Raw genomic sequence first — 21614 nt, forward strand, 5'->3', positions numbered from 1 at the left:
GATCTGAAATAAAAATGTGTCTATTCAACTATAATACTTTTAAAAGTTGTTTGTGCATAACTTAATTATTATGTATGATATTGTTTAAGGAGACATTTTATATTTTACTAACAGAAGTACTACAATTATATTTACAAATAAATAAATTCGAATATAACAGACCCGTGTCGATTAACAGCAAACTCACCTGCCTTATGTTAGGCTTTTGAGAAACCCACCACACCATGTTAGAGCGTACTCGCTCTTGCTCTCGCTCACTCACACTCACGCTGTGGTGCGGTATGAATAGACACGCCTACGATTGGTGGTTGCTCGCATGTATATGTTAAGTGTTTGTGTGTGTGTTGTGTAGCCTGTTTTTTTCGCTGTGGGCACAGCCCAATGTGCGCGCACACACGGAGTGGAAAATCAGTTCGCGATGGAACTCTGAGCAATGCGTTACAATTCAGTCCTGCTGCGAATCTTGTGACGTTTAGACGCTGAACGGTTATCGCGCGTGTTTTTAGTAAGCAGACAACAGAAATAAAAATAAAACGCGCGCGCGCTGTGCGACACGAGATAAACGAAAGCTAACGCGCTAAATATACATACATCAAATAAATATACAGATATATACAAATAGTAGGCTTAGTGTGCATTGAGTGTGTGTTTGTGTGTGTGTATTTGTGATGGGAGCCACGTTCTGAAGCGTGTGTTTCTGTGTTTCCTAATTCAAAACTTGAGCCAATTGTAAAACTTGACGTGACAAAATGATGATGAACGCATTTATAGAGCCCGCGCAGCATCATTTGGCCAGCTATGGGCTGCGCATGTCGCCGAATACAACGGCCAGTGCTGTCAATGCCAACAATCAGCAGCTGGAAATGCAACAGCAGCAGCAACAGCAACAACAGCAGCAGCAGCAGCAACAACAGCAGCAACAGCAGCAGCAGCAACAGCAACAACAGCAACAGCAGCAGCAACAACAACTGGAAGGTGATTCCACATCGCTGGCAGCAGCGGCGGCTTATCAGAACTCCGGCTATGGACACTTCAATAGCTATGCCTCTCGAGACTTTCTGCTGGGTCGACGCGGCGATGCTACGGACTATGCTGGAGCAGCTGTGGCTGCCGCTGCCACAGCGCCGACTGCCGCTGGAGCGGACTCGATGCTGTTTCCCAGCTTTCCGGCCCAGGCGGCCGCCGCTGAGCTGAGCAGCAGCTTTGGCCAACACCCATTTCACAGCGCTGCCCATCATCATCATCAGCATCAGATGCGCATGGCGGACTATGCAACGCATCCGTACGCCCAGCATCATCATCATAGCAACTTTCCGTCGGCAGTGCATGCGGCGCATCATCATGCCGCTGCCGCCCATGCCCACGCCCACCATCCGCACCATGCGATGTCGGCGATGCATCCGGCTGGGGCTGGTGCCTTCCTGCGCTATATGCGCCATCAGCCGACATCGGCGGCATCCAGCGTCAAGCAGGAGATGCAATGCCTATGGATAGATCCCGATCCGCCGGGCATGCAGTCGCAGGGCGCACAGGGCCGCAAAACCTGCAATAAGATCTTTCACTCCATGCACGAGATCGTGACGCATCTGACCGTGGAGCATGTGGGCGGGCCGGAGTGCACCACGCACGCCTGCTTCTGGATTGGCTGCTCACGCAACGGCCGGCCCTTCAAGGCCAAATACAAGCTGGTCAATCACATACGCGTCCACACCGGCGAGAAGCCCTTTGCCTGCCCCCATCCGGGCTGTGGCAAGGTCTTTGCCCGCAGCGAGAACCTCAAGATACACAAGCGCACCCACACGGGTAAGTGTTACAGTCACATGCAAAGCATTTTCCTGCCACGGGGTTTAACCCCTGGGCAAATCCCGCAGCCATGCACACGGTGCATGCTCACGCCCACGCCCTCGCCCACGCAATCGCCCACGTCCACGCCTCCTGTTACCTGACCTAAGTCCTGTTTACGATCACCACCTGTACGAGCTGAGCCTAAGCCTTTCGCTCAAATCCTTAACAATATTTTTGTGTGACGCTAAGTCCCCGAAGGGCTTGACTTCGACTTCGACTTCGACTTTTCAGTGGTTTAGCTAGGGGATCTATGTGGGAATCCAGTGTTCTATATGTTGACTTCTAACAACTATGGAGCTGGGATAATCACAGCTGTTGTTTACAAGTTCTTAAGCGAGTTATATGAAAATAGGAATTGAATATTTAAAAACGTAAATACTAGCCATAGAAAATAGAATGTATTTGTAGGGTGCTTAAAAATGTGAAATGAGCTCAGCTCTCAAGTTTTGAAATATTTTTGTTTAGTGTATATAACATATATATAACAGTGTATATATATAACACATACATCCATATGAGAAATCCTGAAGCAAATGGAATATAGACTGATTCTTATATTGACTATTAATCTAGTACAACAACATTTCTAATAGATATATAAGAATTGATTAGCTTATTTGCTTAACAATATATTTTGGGTTCTTAGCTGAGCTTTCTCAGTATGCTCCAGTTCCATAACAATTTGAAACTCTGTATTATAATCACACTCAGGCTACTTGGCATAAATCTTGTCTAAGCTTGTCTTATCGCTATTATGCATCGTTCTACACCTCTTATCACGCACACATCTCTAATGCTAACAATTGTTTGACTTGTCTCGGTTGAGGGCAGCCCACATATCATTTTGGCAGCCCAACGACTTTAACTTTTGCTCTTATTCGTAAATAAATTGCGCACATATCAACGCGTTTGCATAAACTAAATCAAAAGTTTAATGTAGCATGGCGTCTACCCAAAATATTTACACACACACACATACAGGCACATACACATGCACACACCCAAGCGTCGCGCCCGCTTTGAATGTGAATTGCGCTGATTTTTGTGATTTTACCCCAGTTTCGATTGGAGTGCAGAGCACGAAGTGGCTAGAAGTATTTCCGTGCGATTACAAACGGAAGTTTTGACACGTGTCAACACACACACACATATGCAGACACACTCGTACTGGCTCAAGTGTGTGTCAGTCGATGTAATAAAAACAAACACCCAGTGTAGGCAGTTAAGAAAAACCAAAAACGTTGCTGATTGAATTTTGATTTATATACTAAAGAGCCAGAGGGAGGGAGAGAAGAAGAGTGAGAGACGAGGGGAAAAGTGTGAGCGAGCTAGCTAGAGTGCGGCCTTCTCGTTCTCTCAGGTCAAGTGTCAGTCCCAGGTTAAAGGCCTCTCCTACCATCTTCAACTCTAATGAAGTTGTGCCGTCGGCCACTTCAATAAGAAATACCCCAAAAGAGCAATGGAAATAAAAAATAGAATCTCTCGGCCAATCATGTACACAAAATATTTACTTTTTGCTGCATCATCTTAGAAATTAGTCAAAAATACAATAACAAATCAAAAGAGAGACTAGAAAAAAGATCGTTATGCTACACACACACACTTATACATCCAATGCTTGTGTATCATGCAAGATGGTGGAATATGGCGTCTTTGGCCTGAAAATCGAATCAAACATTTTAATTACCTTTCAATGAGTGTGCAAAAGAAATTTGTCTGTTCAATAAACTCAACAAAAAACGAAAACAACAAAATCAAGCGCAATAAATCGAATCTCACAAATGATTTGTATTTCAATTGTGTATAAATTTCAAGCTCATTAAATTTTTTGAATATTCATTCGAATTTCTATGCATATATGTACATCTGTGTGTGAGTGGGAGTAAATGATTTTTATTAGCTCTAAAATGAAGCTGCTTTAGATACTAAACTTTTATTAGCTTAATTCACATTGCTGAGTTTTTATTAAAGGGAAAAATGTTTAGGCAATAGAATATGAAATTTAAAAATTCTTTTATACTTAGTTATTTTGCATTTTAACAAAAATTATTATTGATTCAGTCAGCTTTTTTTGCTTTGTATCAACAAAATTAATGTGTTCAATATATTTTTCGCTTGAGCTGGTCTTGTCCTCGCTTCTTTTTGGGAGCTTAACGTCAACACTCCGGATCAACATTTATTTTATTTTGTTGTTTTATTTATATATTTTTTAATTTTGTGAATAATACTCGCGTCTAAGCCATATTAATGGTTCTGTGTTGCGATAGCGAGTAGAATCAGGAAAAAGTTTACTTGGAAATTTGAAAAGAATAAAAAGCAAATTTTGAATATTTCTACTATATGTAAATACAAACATAAAAACCTTCTTAAAATGAGGAATGGTTGAGCAGACTATCCGCGGCTTCTGTTACCCATCTAAGTAACAAGTAATTGCAGCTGCAATGCCTTAGTTATAGTTTTATTTTCATGCTTTTACGCCAGCATTCACACAAATGCCGACAGCGTGTTTAGTTCATTATAAACAGCAAAGGTTTTAGTGTCTCTAGCGAGCATTAAAAACAATTAAACAAGCAATTAAAAACACTTATTGCATTGTTGTTAGCAGAGAACCCAACCGAAGCGAATGTGGCACATGTAAACCGAGTATCGAACCCAAATATAATTGCTTTAAAATTGCGCCACTCGTTTTAATAAACCAAGCACAAAAGCCATTTGAAGCCAAAACAACAACAGCTCAATAATGAAAAAGCAAAAAAAAAAAAGAGTCTAAAAAAAAAAAAAGCCAACAGCTGCAGCAGCAGCAAAGCGTGTGCCAAAATGAAAGCTAAGCCAACAAAAACAAACAGCAGCAATAACATAGTGGAATGTAAAGGAAGAGAGTGAGAGCGCGAGAGAGTGGGCGTCGTATTATCCTTGTTTGCCCTTAACACAGCCTTCGTTTATTAAAAGCGCGCTCTGCATACAAACAAACAGCGAACGCACACACACACACACACGGATACACATAGAATGTAGAGATTACAGCCTAGGGTAGGCAGCTAGGCAGCCAGGCAGCCAGCTAGACAGCAAAAGCAAAAACAACAACAACAACAACCGCTACATGTACGCACAGGCCATCCACAAAATGGCGTTTATATTGCTTGGCATATTTTACGCAGTTTGTTTGCTTTAATTTTAGCTTTGGACTCCTTCCCTCCCGCTCCCTCCATAATGGCGCGAGCTTTAACAAGAGTCTGGTTATTTGCTTTCGGAGTAGCGAACGTGAAATACCCTTGCAGCTAGTTGACGAAATATGAAAATTTTTATTTATATACAATGTACAATATATATCAAATGGAAGGTAATATGGAATATCATTATAAGTGATACCGAAAATGCATACTATCTTATAGCGTTCCCCCTCAATATGTTGGAAAATTCAGGATAAGCCTGTAAAACTCGTTGCAAGGGTATATTATTATTTTTCGTGTGGCCGTTAGAGTTTTCATATGCGTACATACTTTTGTAAATTGCATTAAAATATTTTTTGAAGTCTTTTTATTATCGGTAAGCTTTGGTGGAGTTCATATCGTATGCTTGGTTTTTTTTTTTGCAATCATGATAAATTGTGCTTTCAGCTCGAAGTTTATTAGATCTCTACGGCCATAAGTTAGCGGATTTTATGCACAGCAGAAACAGTTAGTTTATATATTTATTTTATTTTGCACACCATGCGTAGCTTCTGCTGCAAAACTGGATAAGAATTTTTAGCCACGGGGACTATCGACTATCGTTTTCTCCATACATAATGTTGATTACATTATCCAACTCGACTGTTGCCTATCGGACCATCACTAATGTAATTAATCTTTACATCTTTGCCTACGTTCAGCATTTCTGTGGCCTGTTAACTTTGCACTTGTCATTTGCCCAATGCCTGCACTCTGTGTGCTCTCAGTCAAAACAACAATAACAACAGCAACGTGAAAGAGCAGCCAGAACAATCAACGTTTGTCTGCTTTGTTATTGCTCTGCCTTCCAGTTGACACCTTGCCCAACAGCTTTTATCTGTGTGTGAGTATCGAGTTGGAGCTACATGAATGGCGTTTATCATGGTGTGCGGCTTTTACATGGCTCACTCTATAGCTGCCCTCAACGTCTGTCACTCTCTCCCTCTCTCTCTCTCTCTCTCTCTCTCTCTCAGTCTCCCTGTGTTTCTCGCTCACACAGTCACTCTCCATCTGTGCGCTGCTCTGGAGAGTTTTATTTTTATTTTCGATGCACTCCTGCGGCTGCTACACCACAAACAACAACTTTATTCATTAACACCTACAAAAGCCAGAGCAGCTGGTCCCAAATGGCCAACAACTTTGTGGTTAGTTTTGCAGTTGCCGCTGCCAGGCAAGCTGATTATGTTTATGTTGACACCGCCTCACCGCCATCTCCATGCCACCCGATTTTTCGCCTCTTGGCCTTTGCAAGTGCAGCAGCTCCTTGTTGTTGTGCATTTAGCCATGTCCTTGCTCCTGACTGCTGGCTGCTGGCTGCGGACCCTTGTAAACGCTGATTAGCTGCTGCTTCCTGAGTCCGCCACTCGATTTAATTGTGCTCAAGTGATTTTTAATGAGTCTTTTATGAACTCGTCTTGTAGTGGAAAAAAGAAGCAAGTAAAATTCCATTTCCCACCACATTTCCTTTCTGAGCTCGTAGTCAGCGAATATTGTTGGGAGCGAAGTTTATTGCAGTTATCAAAATGAATATGAAATTCAGAATGGAACATCGTAAGGACAACTCGTATAAACATAAAGTATACAAAGTTCATATAGCTATATCCTACTGTTCGCATAAATGAATACAGATAGCTCGAAGAGTTATATAAAATGTTGATACGACACGATCTGATCGAGTAATCGTTTATCGATAACTACGACTACATATACATAGGTATATATCAGGAGTACAACTCGTCCGTGTTCATGTTAACAGCACTGTTAACTTACAGCGCGCTGTTAGCACGTTCTTGGTGCTCACCTCGGCGCCAGGCACATAATTTTTCAAATGCGAGGCAAGATATCAAACGCTGCAAATGTCAATGATTGATGACTTTATTGCTGGGTTCAACGATTTTCAAACAAACAAGGCAAAGACAGTGCGACAAACGGACATACAGCGAGACAGCCAGACGGACAGCGACTGTCGAAAATAACTTTTTATATTTGCGCATAAAATGTTGACTGTTTGCTGTTTAAGTTCTCAGAATTTGTTTTCGATGCCGAGCGAGAGAACAATGCCAGAGGCACAAAAACCTGCACAGTGCCTCTGCCTCTGGGACTGATTAGCTACACACACTACCTGCCACCTACAACACACACACACACACACTAGCTTACATAGTGTGTGTGCTCTCTGCAGGATCTGGACAATATCTCGTGCTGACTTCAGCGCTACTCTCTAGAACTCTGAAAATCAATTAGCTACGCTATGTTTGGGCTCTAGGTTGCTTCAGTCTCTTGCTCGGACATGCTACGACTATCTCTCTCTTTCTTTCTCTCTCTTTCTCTGTGAATTTCCACAGCGTTTTTGGCTAATGACGTAGGCATTTTTAGCCGGAAAGTTGGCATTGAAATTCGTCATTTGGCTTGTTGCTTGTAGCCTGGTTTATCCCTGCAGCTCATCGTGTTTGCCATTCGCTGCGCTCAATTAAAAATGTGCCAAATGTGACCAATTTTAACATGACATTCGATTAGCTGCATGGAAGCGTAGCGAGAGAGAGAGAGAGAGAGAGAGAGAGAGAGAGAGAGATAGGGGAGTGGAGAGGCGTAGCGCAGTCAATGAATTATTCAAATATTATTTTTATGACAACGCCTCTCGAAGTTGCACAGATTTATGGCAACTGGCCGGCCAAAATGTAAAAAGTATATAAATTTTATCTGCGGTTCAAGCATCTGACAGTTGCCTCTAGATCTTTAGCTGAGTTTTGTGGCCACAGACGGCGAAATTCTCGAAATGCCAACTAGAAAACTAAAAGTTGACTGCAGTTCAAAAATAGGCAAGATTTATTACACTTTTATTAAAATATTTATATATTTTTTATGCATTATAGGTGCTTTGAAATACCAGTCTTTTAAACTTTATTTTTAAAATAACTAAAATATTTTATTAAACGGCATACACAACTTTTACCTTTTCAAACCTCTTAATTATGCAAAATTTATCTTATGTAACAACAATTATACATACATTTAATTAAATTAAGATTTGATTAATTTAATATGCAGGGCTACTAAAAATACTAATAAAATATAAATTTCTCAATCTACCAGTTTTTCATATGCATATCTTAAACTGCTGCCAGTTTTCACAATTTACATATGTTTCATATATAATATGTTTCGGTTGATATTCAACCCAATTAGCAAGAAATTGTTGTCTGCTCAACCATTTTGTAGGATCCTTATGCAATGCCTGCCATTTTCTAGCTAATGCTCCATAAAGCCCAGCCTTATTGTCCTCATGGCACCCATACATGCATATTCATTAATCTAGCAAATGCATTATAATTAGCAACACCCTTCCACAGGCAACCGCTCACCCTCACCCTCTCCGATCGGATGCGCAGCCGTTACGCTTGGCGAGCAGCTACTTTAGTTCACTTTATATCGGGCAGGGGTTGTTTAACATAATACCAAACTATGCCACGCACTCTTTGAAAATGTCAAAACAATTTTATATATAGGCATATTTCGTTTATCACGTGTGTGTGTGTGTGTGTGTCAGCGTTGGGCATTATAATTTCATTTGGAACTGCATAAAAAGCGGCAGGGGTTAAATTTTACTACCTTTTACAACCCTTTTTAGATCTCAGGTCTATTAGCTAAGTAGCCATTTTGTATGGGAGTTATAGAGCGCAGTGCTCTTAAGTCGTTGCATAATGTCTACTCTCTCTCCCCCTCTCTGTCACACATCCCCTCTCTCTCTCTCTCTCTCTCACGCTCTGCCTATTAAACACCCTCTCTGCAATGGTTCAGTGGCTAAGCAGCTTATTGTGACGCGCGACGAGCGAAGCTAGTTAATAAATGAGGCTTATTTTGGCTGGCAGCCATTGTTGCTGGCTCTTTGTTGTAGTTGTTGTCTGGGCAACTATTAGCACACACTTGAAAAATATTTTGGAAGCATACGCTAAGCGCGCTTTTCGGCATAACTGCCGCTTAACCACGCCCATTTGTCCCATAGAAGTCGCGTTGAAATTAATTAAATTCCTTAGATGCCCCACAACACACACACCTACACACGCACACACACACACAACAGAAACAAGAACAGCATTTTTGCCATGTAGCAGCCCGCATAACCTCAGTTAAGCCCCAGATGTTGGGGGCAGTAGGGTGTCCAGTCGGCCAAAAGCAAAAAATACAAAAAATAAAACACAAATATAAAGAAAAAAATAAAAATAAAATTTCAACGCATAAAGAACTGATCAGCAGCAGACAAACCATAAAATTAAACTGTCATCTTGCATATTTTTTATACCAAGCATGCAGATGATACACACACACACATGAACACATGAACACAAACACACACACATACATAGGGAAAGACACTGTGCACAGGTAGTGACCGAGCGAGCTCTGCTTTTCGAGAATTATGAAAGCAAGCCTGACTAATCCTCTAAATCGCGCCAAGGGCCCCACATGCCCCACATCCACTTGTATAAATTAGCTTATGGGAAAAATGAAATCATTATTCATACCCAAGCAAAAATGTTAAACAGACCCAAAAAGAATAACAAAACGAAGACGAAAAAAAACTGCAGCTGAAGAGCGTATGCTCTGAAAGGTGTTATAATAATTAAGCTGAATGTCTAGAGCAGCTCTTATAATCACCAAATATTTCGCGTCGAAGTGCTAAAAATAGAGTAACAAATTCTTTCAGCAGAAATTATCCAACTACACTCAGTAGTTGAAAGGCCAACATAGATATTGATTATAGAGTTGAATTAACGAAGAAATTCTAGAAAAATAAAAGCAACATTTGATCAAGTTTATACAGAAATATATACAAATATATTTATATTGTTTCCTAACCGAATTAGAAAAGAAAATAAATTCATGAGTGAGGAAAGAAAAGTGGACAAGCACTAGTTCAAACTCTTAAAATAATATAGAAGCAATATGAATAAAATAAAATTAGGGTTTTGTAGACATTTATCGCGTCACAGTTGAAATTAACATAAATGATATTACATAATTGCTGTTAAAAGCATAGAACTTTGTAGCAAACAAAGTGTATGGCCAAAATATGAGCCCAACTCAAGCAGATGTAGCACATTTTAGGAATATCTATATATACATATATGTACATATATATACACACAACATAAATATATACAAACGATATGTGTATCTATAGAAATGCTTGTCAAATCCGCTTAGCATTTGCGGTTTGCACACGAATTTCTCATTCTCATATATTGCGTATGCTGACAAATTTGTAACGGACGAACGCCTCTGAAAGTTGACTTAAGCATAAATTGTGATTGTTTTAACCCAAATGCTGTTGGCTAACTGGCGTGCGCGCAATTTATTGTAAAAACATTGTCAATGCAATTAGAGGCAAATACGCTGAAATAGAACAAAAACAACTACAAGCATAGGCACACACACACAGATGCATGGGCACAACAAATCTTGGCTGACATGCGGCTGTCAAATGTTGTGAATGCTTTGACAGCCCAGTCGCGCAGCTTGGCTAAAATTACAGCCGCCAACGCGGCCATTTGGCTATGACGCATTGCCGTCGGCTCGGGCACAGCTACTGCAAAAAGTACTTGTATCTGACAGATACGCCCTGGCCCAAGCCCCGGATCTCGGCTTGCCGATATTAATTGTGTGTGTATGTGTGTGTGTGTGTATTTTTTTCTCAGCCTGCTCGAATTTCAAATTTGTGAATTTTGTTCGGGGCAACTCGACTGTAAGTCGATCGAGAGCCATTGAGGCGTTGAGATGCGATACTTTCGAGAGTTCTTCTAAGGCGTTGACCAATGTGCTTGCCACCAAATGATATTTTTCTCAACTGCCCGAGAACATATACATAAATGCAATTTTAGTAGCTGTTTTGATGTGTTCATTAAGCAATTTTGATGGCTTCCTGGTTCGTGAGGTGTGAGTGTGTGAAAATTTTATTGCAAATTTTATGATATTTCATTGGCCAACGGAAAGTTTAGAAATTTCAGTGTGGAAGGAATATTTAAGAAGAATGTTTGTAAAAAATAGAATTGCGTTTCTATTCCATTCACATATTTCTTTCACAATCTTAACTGTCCCAAATGACATTTTGTTTCATTCCATTTGTGTCCTTGCTTTAAATGTCTCTTTGATGTAAGTATATAAAATGTAAATGCAAATAACATTTCACTCATGCATGTTTCATTCTATGAAAGAGAATTAATATAGTATTTAATATTTAAACCGCCTATTAATATAATTATTAAGAGTTCACTCAACTCTTAAATGTTGTTTCATTCCCAGCGTCTCAGTTGGTAAATTCACTGAATAAAATTTGTTCTATTTATTAAACCCAACTCCTCATCTCAACTTGATTTCATAAATTATTTTATTTACATCAATATTTCTTAACAGTTCTAATTGTGAATGGCTGGCACACTTTAGAACATTCCTTTCCCGTGGAGACCAACAAAATTCAATCGCTGATGTCATCGATATTTATCTGTGGCTCAGATCTTGTTAAAATTGACAACATTTAAACTTGAACGGATTGCAGATAACGCGCTGAGATTGTCCCAAAGAGCAACAGTTTCATCGGCTGTCACATCAAATAACCAATGACGACAATCTTGATGACATTTTAATTTCTCACACTCCACGAAGAGATTTTCTACTTGGCTGCAACTGAAACAACAGCAACAGCAACAACAACAACTATAAACAAACAAGCGGCTCAGAAGACAAGAGAGGCGCAGATTAAAATCTTAAAGAGCGCTAAAAAGCAAAAAAAAAAAAGAAGCAGAAGAAGAATGTCAGACTCAATGGCATAAGGAACCATCGAACTGCTCTAAGCCCTCGTCGGACCATACAAAGCGACACCTCTTCGAGCGCTCTAAGGAAGCCGCCAACGCCAACACCGCCAACGTTTGCAAGGCGGCCAGTTGCCGGCTGTGCCGAGAGTTAGTGCAGCAGAAATAGTTTTGCAAAACTTCATTCATGAACTGCTTGAATGCATCAGCTGGCCTCTAGTCTTACCTGCGTGCTTGAACTCGGGATTCAAACTGGGCTAATCCTGCCTAGCGTCTTGTCTTTGTCAACTGTATGTAGGGATCTCTGATGTCTAGTGTAGTGTCTCTATCGCGCCTTGTTTGTATGCATTTTGGGCCACAGACAATAGGCTTAGTGTTACTTTTGCTTATTGTCTACGCTTCGTTTGTCATTCGAGTGCAATTGGTGTGTGTGTGTGTGTGTGTGTGTGTACGTATGTGTGTGTGTGTTTGCTGAGTAGAGTTTTGTATCTTTTTCGCTGCAGGCAGGCAACAAAATGTTGGCATATGCCAAACAGGCCTCACAGCTAATCGATTAGCATATCCAAATGATATGAGCCGCATTGCTAAGAGATTTATGTTGTTTACACGATGAACGATTATCGTGTTAAGCTTATAATTCTCCAAATTAGGTATATTAAATAATGTTTACCAGGTAAAGCTACAAAATATACAAAACTTTAAACTTTTGCTATTCATATTAAGCCACATGCAGAAGCATAAAAACTTATTAAAACTTGAACAATTTCTTTAATGTGAGTGTCTACAAATTCGCTGGCAAATCGCAAAATGTGCGCAAGACACAAGGTTGCCAGACGCAAATGCAGACTTAAGATATGTACATATATACATATGTACATATGCATGTGTGTATATCACATTTACATGGCTACAAGTCGTACTCAGCCAGACACTCAGTCTCTACACGAGGGGGAGGCAAAACTTTTTGCCGCAAACTCAAATGCAATTTGAATGCATTATGCAGTCGGGTATCTAAGAATATGTTGGCATACCTATATATACATATATATATATATATATATATATTTATTTATACACACACACACATATGTATATCTAGAGTTTTTGCATTTAAATATCTGTTTGTAGTGCACACACCTCCAGAGCTGTTCAAGGCGTTCTCAGCGCCTGGCAAACTTGTCGAAAATTTGTTCGCTTAAAAAAAGAAAAGAAAAATAGCAAAAAAAAAAAAAAAAAAAAGAAAAACGTAAAGGAAATAACAGACACAGCCGAGTGAGTACCAGACAAACTGGCCCATGTTTGGTCATGTACAGCAAGGCTGTTGGCTGTCATTGTTTTACTAATAGCCGTTGTAGTTGTCTGGCTTATATGAGCAATCGCATTGTGTATACGCAATGTGGTGCACCACGAAATGTTTTCCCAAGACACACACACAGTGTTGTTGCACCGCTTTCTTTGCTGAAGCTTTTGCTGTTTGTTTTGCATCGATTGAAATGTTGCGCGTGGAGTACGTCCAATAATAATCAGTGAATCAAATGGCATTGATTGAGAATTTGCTGATTTACAACTGGGAAAACGTGTATAGACTTGAATAAGAAGGATGATACAAGCCACTGGCCACTTCACTTATAGCTCAAAACTTATAAATAGAAACTGGTATGCCTTAAGAGAAATAAAAGTGCTATTCGATGAATATTTCACATTCCACTTGAAGATCTCTCGTTGCAATTGCTCGTGCCGCTCTCAAACCCAAAACGCCAGCCGAGTGTGAAATTTGTTTTGTTTCACAGTTTCCAAAACAACAACAGCAACAACAACAACAGCAAGAATCGTTCCCATTTACGTCTATTTGGCTACAATAAACCACAGGCAAAGTCGGGCTCGAGTGACCCCAATGTCAATTATTAACGTATCACTTGACAGGAGCGAAGCGCAAAGCTGCAAACAAATAGCGCAAATGATGCGAGGAGTTATCTTCCGAGGATGGGTCAGCCACGGGGATTTCGTATTTTTGTTGGGCAGGGAGGAAAATGCAGGAATCATAAATCATGACAGACATTGCGCAATTCACTCAACGGTTTTTGTCAAACAAACAAAACAATAGAGCCGCAAAAGAGCTCGGGCAGAGCAACTCGAGTCGAGGCCAGACCGGGCCTAGGCAACTTTATTTTTAGGGATGCAAACTCTGCTCCTGAACGATGACGATAATGATGATGATGCTCATGGTGCTGATGATGAGCAGCAGTCCAGCTCAGGCAACAGGATTTTGTGTATTTGGCTGTTGACAAGCAGCATTCATTGCGTTTAAATTATTATTTTATTATTATTATTATGAGGCATAAATAATGAGCTGCTCCGGGTGCTGGGGTAGCGTCTGCCATTAATATGGTCATCAAATGCAGGCAAATGTTATAAATATTCAAAGCGAAAATTTTGAACTGGAGAGGAAAATGTGTCCCGATTGTGTGTGGGAAAATGAAGCTAGCAGAGCTCGGAAGTGAATGCTGTTGACGGAATTGCACATATATATATATATATTAAACATATGAATATATATTTATAATAAATCATGACATGATATATTTAATAACCTTTGAAACACTCTGGCAACATGACGTCTCACTGATATATCAGCATCATGAACTCATTAGCCAAGATCTATCTATCTTTTATCTCAATGTCATCTCTCCACCATCCCATCTCTCTCAAGATTTATCAGCCTTGCCACGTGAGCCATAATATATCTATAAGTGCCACCTGCTTGGCAAACCAGCCAGAACATCCTGCGAGTATATCCATCAACAGTCACTGCCCCCTAAGCGAAGCCAAAACAGAGACACTCGCAAAAAAAAAGAAAAAAAAAAAAAAAAAAAAAAAAAAAAATAGATAAATAGGGAAAAAAGGAAAAACCAATTCAAAACTAGGGGAAGGAAAATTGCCCATTGAAATGTAAACCAGGAAATCGGGGTTTGGCTTTTTCCGGCTTTACGGGGAACAAAAGACGCAAAGAAGAAGCGACAGCGAGCGAAAATATAAAAAAATATATATACACACAAAAACAAATACAAAGAGCAAAGCAGTTTTCAAATCCAGCAAAAAAAGAAATAAGTGTCAACAACCCAGAAGGCGACACCCAGTGCGTGTGTGAGTGAGTGAGATGGCTCTAAATAGGGAGATAGCTGGCAGGCAGGCAGTCAGGCAGGCAGGCAAAAAGTAGCTGCTGTTTTGTTATTTTGTATTGTTAGATAATAATAATCATATCGCATTGCATGTTGTTGACACATGAGCAATGATGCTGCCCGCTTATCTCCGCTCTACTCCACTCACTCGCACAGTTACTCACTCCACTCGCCCTGCCTCGCTCACTCTAACTATCATGTCTTTGCATTGCCATCCTCTCTCCCGCCACTGTAATTACTTAACAGCGCAATTAAAGAACTCGGCTCTGTTAGCGTTAACAGTGCTCGGTTAACGCTCTGCTAATTGGCTCTGTTTTTGGCATTTTAATTAATTCACCTGCAACGGACAGTTGCATTTAATATGCGCTGCGGCTGGAAAATATGTTTTATACGATTTTCATTTCCCTCAGTTGACTTTTATATTTATTTTTAATTTTTTTTTTCGTACGCTTGCCTGGCTGTAAATTAAAAACCTGATTTTGTTTCAATTAATCATCGACTGTCAGTGATGCTTAATTTACACTCTCCCTGATGCTATTCACCTCCCCCGAGTGCAGTTCAGCTTAGCCAGCTTGTAGGGAGCCACAATACTTTATTTTTTATTTTTTTAATTTTTTTTTTATTTTATTTTAATTATAAATCTTTTATTTACAGTAATTTCGGGTTACTTCTTTTAGTGTAAAGAAAATGTGCTACGTCTCGCACATACAGGTTTCTAGCTTAACTTAAACAATGCTCAAGCTCGTAGCATATTTCTAGTGCTGTACAACAAAGCAAAACATATTTTAGGCATTTGCCCATGCCTTAGGAAAAACACTTAAGAGACGTTTAGCAAAATTCAATTTTTTTGTTCCCTTTTTCCCAACACAAACCCTCCTCTTTGAACTGAGAGAAAACAACGCCCCAAAAGTAAAACATATACAACACACCCACACCCACACCCACACACTCACACACACACATTGTCAGACGTTGAAGAGACCTAGACACAGTACCGAAGCCGAGTTCCGAGCTGCGAGCCCGGCCGACAGTGTCTGCAAATGACAGCAGCTTTACGCTCTTATATAAAAGCCAAAACATGTGATATGTTTTTGTGCGCATAGCCCATGTTATATATGTATATATACATATATATGTGTACCACCCAATATATGTATATATACATACCCTATGTACAACAATTTCTTGGCTAAAGCCACCCACAAACAGATTACAAAGCAATGCCAACCCCCGTGGCTGCAGCAACCCCCAGGCAGAGGGAAAATAAAAACGCGGCTGTACGCGGACTATGAGGACGCCATGACAGACGCTGTGCCAATTCCATGCGTTCCACGGCGCCACGTTAAACGCTTTTCGCCGTTGTACCCGCTAGGAAATTAACAATTTGGGCCTCAGTTAATGGGGGCGTAGGCGCCACAAAATATGCAAAGCACATTTCTATAGCGGCCTATATCAAAGTTCTGCCTCTTCTTCCAGCCATCTATTTCTTCTTTTTTTTTTACATTTTCGGCTTTTTATGTACAGTCTTGGGATTTACTTTATTGAAATATTTAAATAAGTTTGGCAATGCGCACAGCCTAAATGGGATTTGCATGGCACGGACGTCCTTTTGAAAGTGTGTGGAAATGTCTTTTGGCTCTGAAATTGACATTTTATAAATGGGCTACGATTTTGCTCCACTCTCCAGTTTTCACTCTCTCTCTCTCACACTCTCTGAGTTTTTTTTACATTCAGCTCTAAACTTAAAGCAATAAAATATTTAAATGCACATTTTTTTTGTTGTTGTTTCTAAATGTAAAATGTGAAAATTATGCGTTTGTTTAGCGGCTACAAAAAACCCCTTTCTCCTGGCAGGCGCGTGTCGCACACTTCTCGGCAGCTAGCCCGCTGTGCCACGACCGCAAGAGCGCACCAGGAGCTGCCCATCTGGGATATGCTAGCAGAGAAGTACTCATAAAAACAGGCAGTCAGTCCAGCTGATACTCACTGATAAGAACCATTGGAAAACAGCATGAGATAGCTAGATAGATAGAGATAGACAGATAGAGGAAAAACAAGCAGAAAGACAGCTGCCCGTTTAATGTGATGTAATTAGCGTTTTGTAGAGCATGGAAAATTTTCTAGGCAGATAACATGACAATGTTCCGCAAACAAAGTCAAGAGAGAGACGATAATATTTAATTTTACTTTAAAACAGATCGCAATAATATAAATATAATGCTATTCAATATAATACCAAATTCTTTAGAAATTCCTAATTTCAATTGTCTTAAACGCTCAATTATAAAATCACACAAGTAAAGCCGACACTTGACATTGTCAGACGCCCTTCACATCACGACCTGCTCCAGACTTCAATTGAAATTGTTTTGTAGACCTTTACGAATCGTATCGAAATGCATTTGCTTCGCTTGTTCCCTGGCCATTTCTCATTGTTGCTGTCAAAATAATTGAGCCAGTCGGTTTTGGAGTGATTGTTCGGGTAATACACATATTTATGACTGTTCAATTTTGACAAATTAATAGAAAAATTCAACAACAAAAGTATACAAAATTTATTTCTTAACATAGCTGCACGCCATTCACATCGAAAACTCATTTGGGCCGAGTCTAAAACAAACTCAAAGTTTATGCAAATGCGCGTAATAAACCACATAAATTAGTATTAAATTACAACGCAGGCAGCCAGACAATAAACAATAAAAAATATAACAAAAGCAACAACAAGAAGAAGAAATCATAAAAAAAAGTCCGACTAAAACTTGTTGAGCTTGTCACAGGGCAGAGTCCAGCAGCACCGCTGGATGTCTTTTTATATGGCGCATACACAAAGCCCCAAAAGGGACAGATAATAATGCAGCTTTTCAGTGTAGTGCCCCACTCGGGCACTCCCCCAATCAAGCCCCCCAACTACGTACGCTTTAAGCTCAAGGTGTGAAAATGTTCGATTATTGTCATCGTCTGTTTGGCTCGCATGATGTTTTTTTTTTTTTTGTGTGGGTCGCCAACTTGGGGCTGGGCTTAGAGCTGGCTCTGTGGTTCTGCGGTTCTGTGGCTCTCGTGTCGACTGAGCCGCTTAGCTGCAATTGTCATAAGGCGATGCTTATAATGGCCGCTTAGCTGGCACATAAATGCCATATGCTAAATGGGATTTTAGTCAACTTTTCGTTTATGAAGTGTGCATTCTCGCACTCACTCTCCCATGCATCGCTCTCTGTCTTTCATGCTCCGTCTCTCTTTTTCTTAGTCTGCACCAAGTTGATTGAAACTTATAGAGTCAGCTGTGGGCGATTGTTTTGGCTTAAGAGCAGATTATGGCACTTACTGAATAGATATTTACTTGATAGTGTGCTTTACAGTACTACATTTCTGAAAGAATTCATAATATACAAATATTTAGAGTTGGCATACTCCACAATCATTTTTAGAGCGTATTTTACAACACTATATTGTATCTCTAAAGAATAAGTTGTATTAAATATTCAATTTAGTTACGGTTTTCTGTTTAATACTTATTTATAAATATCTTATGTTGAACCTGTCTTGCATATTTAAGGCATTTTATTTATTTCTTTAAAATCTCATTAGGACCTCTTAAAACATTTAAACATATATTTATTAAAAATCACATTTGCCTAACTGATCACATTTTCCCTGAAAGCAACTTACGTTCCCCAAATATTAACTCAGTTCTGGGAACCACTTTAAAATAGAGGTTTATTTATACCTAATATTCCTATCTTGATCAAAACACATCTGTAACACATATTTGCCAAATTATAGGTTAGTCCTCTCCACACAAAATATGGCTTATTATTTATGACTAGCTTCAGGCTTAATCAAATAATTGTATCTGAAATACAACTATGGGACTGTTTTTAGGGACGGCAACTCTTTGGCTTGGCCAACGCATAACACATAATTTTCTAATAAGCCATAAAATATCACCCAATCTTAAAGGCTAGCCTTTAAATGTTTAGCCCTTGGCCTGTTTGTTGCTTGGAAAAGGTGTTATAGACATGGCTCTAATGCTTGCCCATAATAGATGTTAACCTCTGACCTTTTTCTTCCAACCTATTTTGACCCGTTGTCCGTTTAGTTTTTCACATGTCCCGACAAAAGGACAACAACAGGCGGCAGCGACACAGGTGAATTTTTCCGCTCACTCGTTTTCATTTCGGATTCGGGTTCGGGCTCAGCTTCGGGGTTTGGGGTTCGTAGTTCAGGCAAGTGTGCGTCTCTGGCCGCTGTTTGATTTCAAACAATGCCTTGATCCCGCATAATTTATATGATTTTTCTCTATAAAAATGCTGGACAGACGTCGCCTTTTTCCCACCTTTATTAAATTGTATTGATATTGAGTTTGACTTCGAGTTCGAGTTCATAAATGTTTCATCTTTTATGGGGTCTGTCCTATGGTGTATATTTATATTTTATGCGTGGCACATAAATAATGGCATTTACAGCGAGAGGAGGGAAACCTGGGGCATTTCTTTTGTTTAAATTTAACAACAATAACTTACCAAAGTTTTTCCTTATTTTTCTTTGCCTATTTCCAGGCGAGAAGCCGTTCAAGTGCGAGCACGAGGGCTGCGATCGCCGTTTCGCCAACTCCTCGGACCGCAAGAAGCACTCGCATGTGCACACATCGGACAAGCCCTACAACTGTCGCATCAATGGCTGTGATAAGTCCTATACGCATCCCTCCTCGCTGCGCAAGCACATGAAGGTAAGTACGGTACAGGGATTAGCCACTGTCCTCCATCTACTCCGCATGGCCAGCTCAATCTTCAGCTCTAACTGATGAATTCGTCTTCTCCACTCTGTTTTGTTGCATTTCCAGGTGCATGGCAACATTGACGAGAAGTCGCCGTCGCATGGCTACGATAGCGAAGGCGAGGAGAGCTCCAGCTCGAGCATTGTGACGGGCGGGGCACAGACACCGCCCTCGACGCGTCTGGATGGCAGTGCGGGCAGCAGCAGTGGCGTCAGCAGCTTGAGCGGCGGCAGCGGCATCAAATCCTCACCGCATTCTATCAAATCGGAGCCAAATCCCTTGCACAGCGTGCATCTGGGCGCCTCCAGCGCCGGCAGCAGCAGCACAGCCAGCAGCAGTGCCTCCCACCTGTTGCAGCAGCAGCAGCAGCAACAGCAGCAACAACAACAGCAGCAACAACAGCAGCAACAGCAACAACAACAGCAACAGCAGCAACAATTACTGCATGCCGAGTCCAAATCCTCGCCTGCGCTGCAGCTAATGGCCTCCTCCGCGTATCTGCCCCCACCACTGGGACCACCGCCCTCGCATCATCATCATCACCATCACCATCAGGTGCCTGGGACAGCAGCGGCAGCTGGCTCACCGGGCGCCGCTGCATCGGCATCCATGCTGGCTGTAACTGGACATCACAATCATCATTTGCTGTACCACCCGGCGGCGCAGCATCATCCGCCCAGCGACTGGTATCACACGGCAGCGCCGGCGGCCAGTGCAGACGCGATGAACCCATTGAATCACTTCGGCCACCATCATCATCATCATCATCTGATGCATCCGGGCGCGGCGACAGCGTATTGAGATTGGGAGAACTGGTGGCCCGAGTCCGAACTGCCGCCCCAACAAGCGGCAGCCGGCGTGCCGCCAGAGGAGCCAACGCCATCCCTCGACTGGATATGCTGTCAGCGCCTGCAGAATTTGGCGCTCGTCGCGCAATGTGAAAACCAAATATTTCTGAAAGTTGAAGAAAACACTTTAAACTTTTTACCTGATAATTGAAAAATTGCTGTTAAAACAAAATTAAACCTATATAAAAAATTTATATATTATAATATATATATATATATATATATAAAATAAAGTATTTAAATCTAAACTAAATACGAAATTCGTCAATGAGTTGAGAGTACTTTAAAAAACCTATAATTATTATGTATTTTAAAATAATATACACAAAAGAAAAATCAGAATAAAAAGGGAGACCGCAAAATCTGCCGAAATTTTTTGCTATTTAAATGTTAGTCTTGTAGTTGCTTTTTGTTTTGATGGTGCGAACAATGGAAATTCTTGTAAATTATAAAATCTAACTACTATAAATGTATAAAATAACATAAATTTATATTAACGATTATAAATTAACTTAAGCATATTGACTATTTAATTATTAAGATTAGCAAATTTTTCAAGCTGCTTTTCACCCTCGAACGAAATACAAACCCAAGAAATACAAATACAAAAAATAAATTATAATAGAAAACATTCAAAACCAGCTCCTCCAGCTTTCTAGTACAAAAATGGAAAAATTGCAAATACACTGTAAAAAAATTAATTTAAAAGCTACACATATACGTACGTGCATTTTTGGCCTTAGATTTCCAAGCTTAAGAGTACACAAAATAAAATTAAAAAAAAAAAAAATCGACACGAAAAATAAATATAAAGAAAAACTATACAAAAAAATTGAAATATATTGTTTTTTTTTTTTTTGGGCTAAAGTTTAATACTTGGTTTTACTAGCTTGCTAACCTTGAAAGATAAACTGAAACTTTTTCGCTCTCAAGAAGATTCTAACTCCTAC

At 40.2% G+C, this 21614-nt stretch overlaps 1 protein-coding gene across 1 annotated transcript; it reads left to right on the forward strand.

The window, feature by feature from the left end:
- Positions 1 to 384: 384 nt before the first annotated feature.
- On the forward strand, positions 385 to 21280 carry opa (Zic family member odd paired). The gene is made up of 3 exons (XM_018001006.2): positions 385 to 1803; positions 19599 to 19768; positions 19883 to 21280. The coding sequence occupies exons 1-3, from the start codon at positions 750 to 752 to the stop codon at positions 20615 to 20617; spliced, it is 1959 nt and encodes a 652-aa protein (XP_017856495.1). The 5' UTR covers positions 385 to 749; the 3' UTR covers positions 20618 to 21280.
- Positions 21281 to 21614: the final 334 nt, after the last annotated feature.

Source organism: Drosophila arizonae, chromosome 2 (assembly GCF_054131065.1).
Source record: "Drosophila arizonae isolate 15081-1271.41 chromosome 2, UAZ_ARI_1.0, whole genome shotgun sequence".
Taxonomy (NCBI): Eukaryota; Metazoa; Arthropoda; class Insecta; order Diptera; family Drosophilidae; genus Drosophila; species Drosophila arizonae.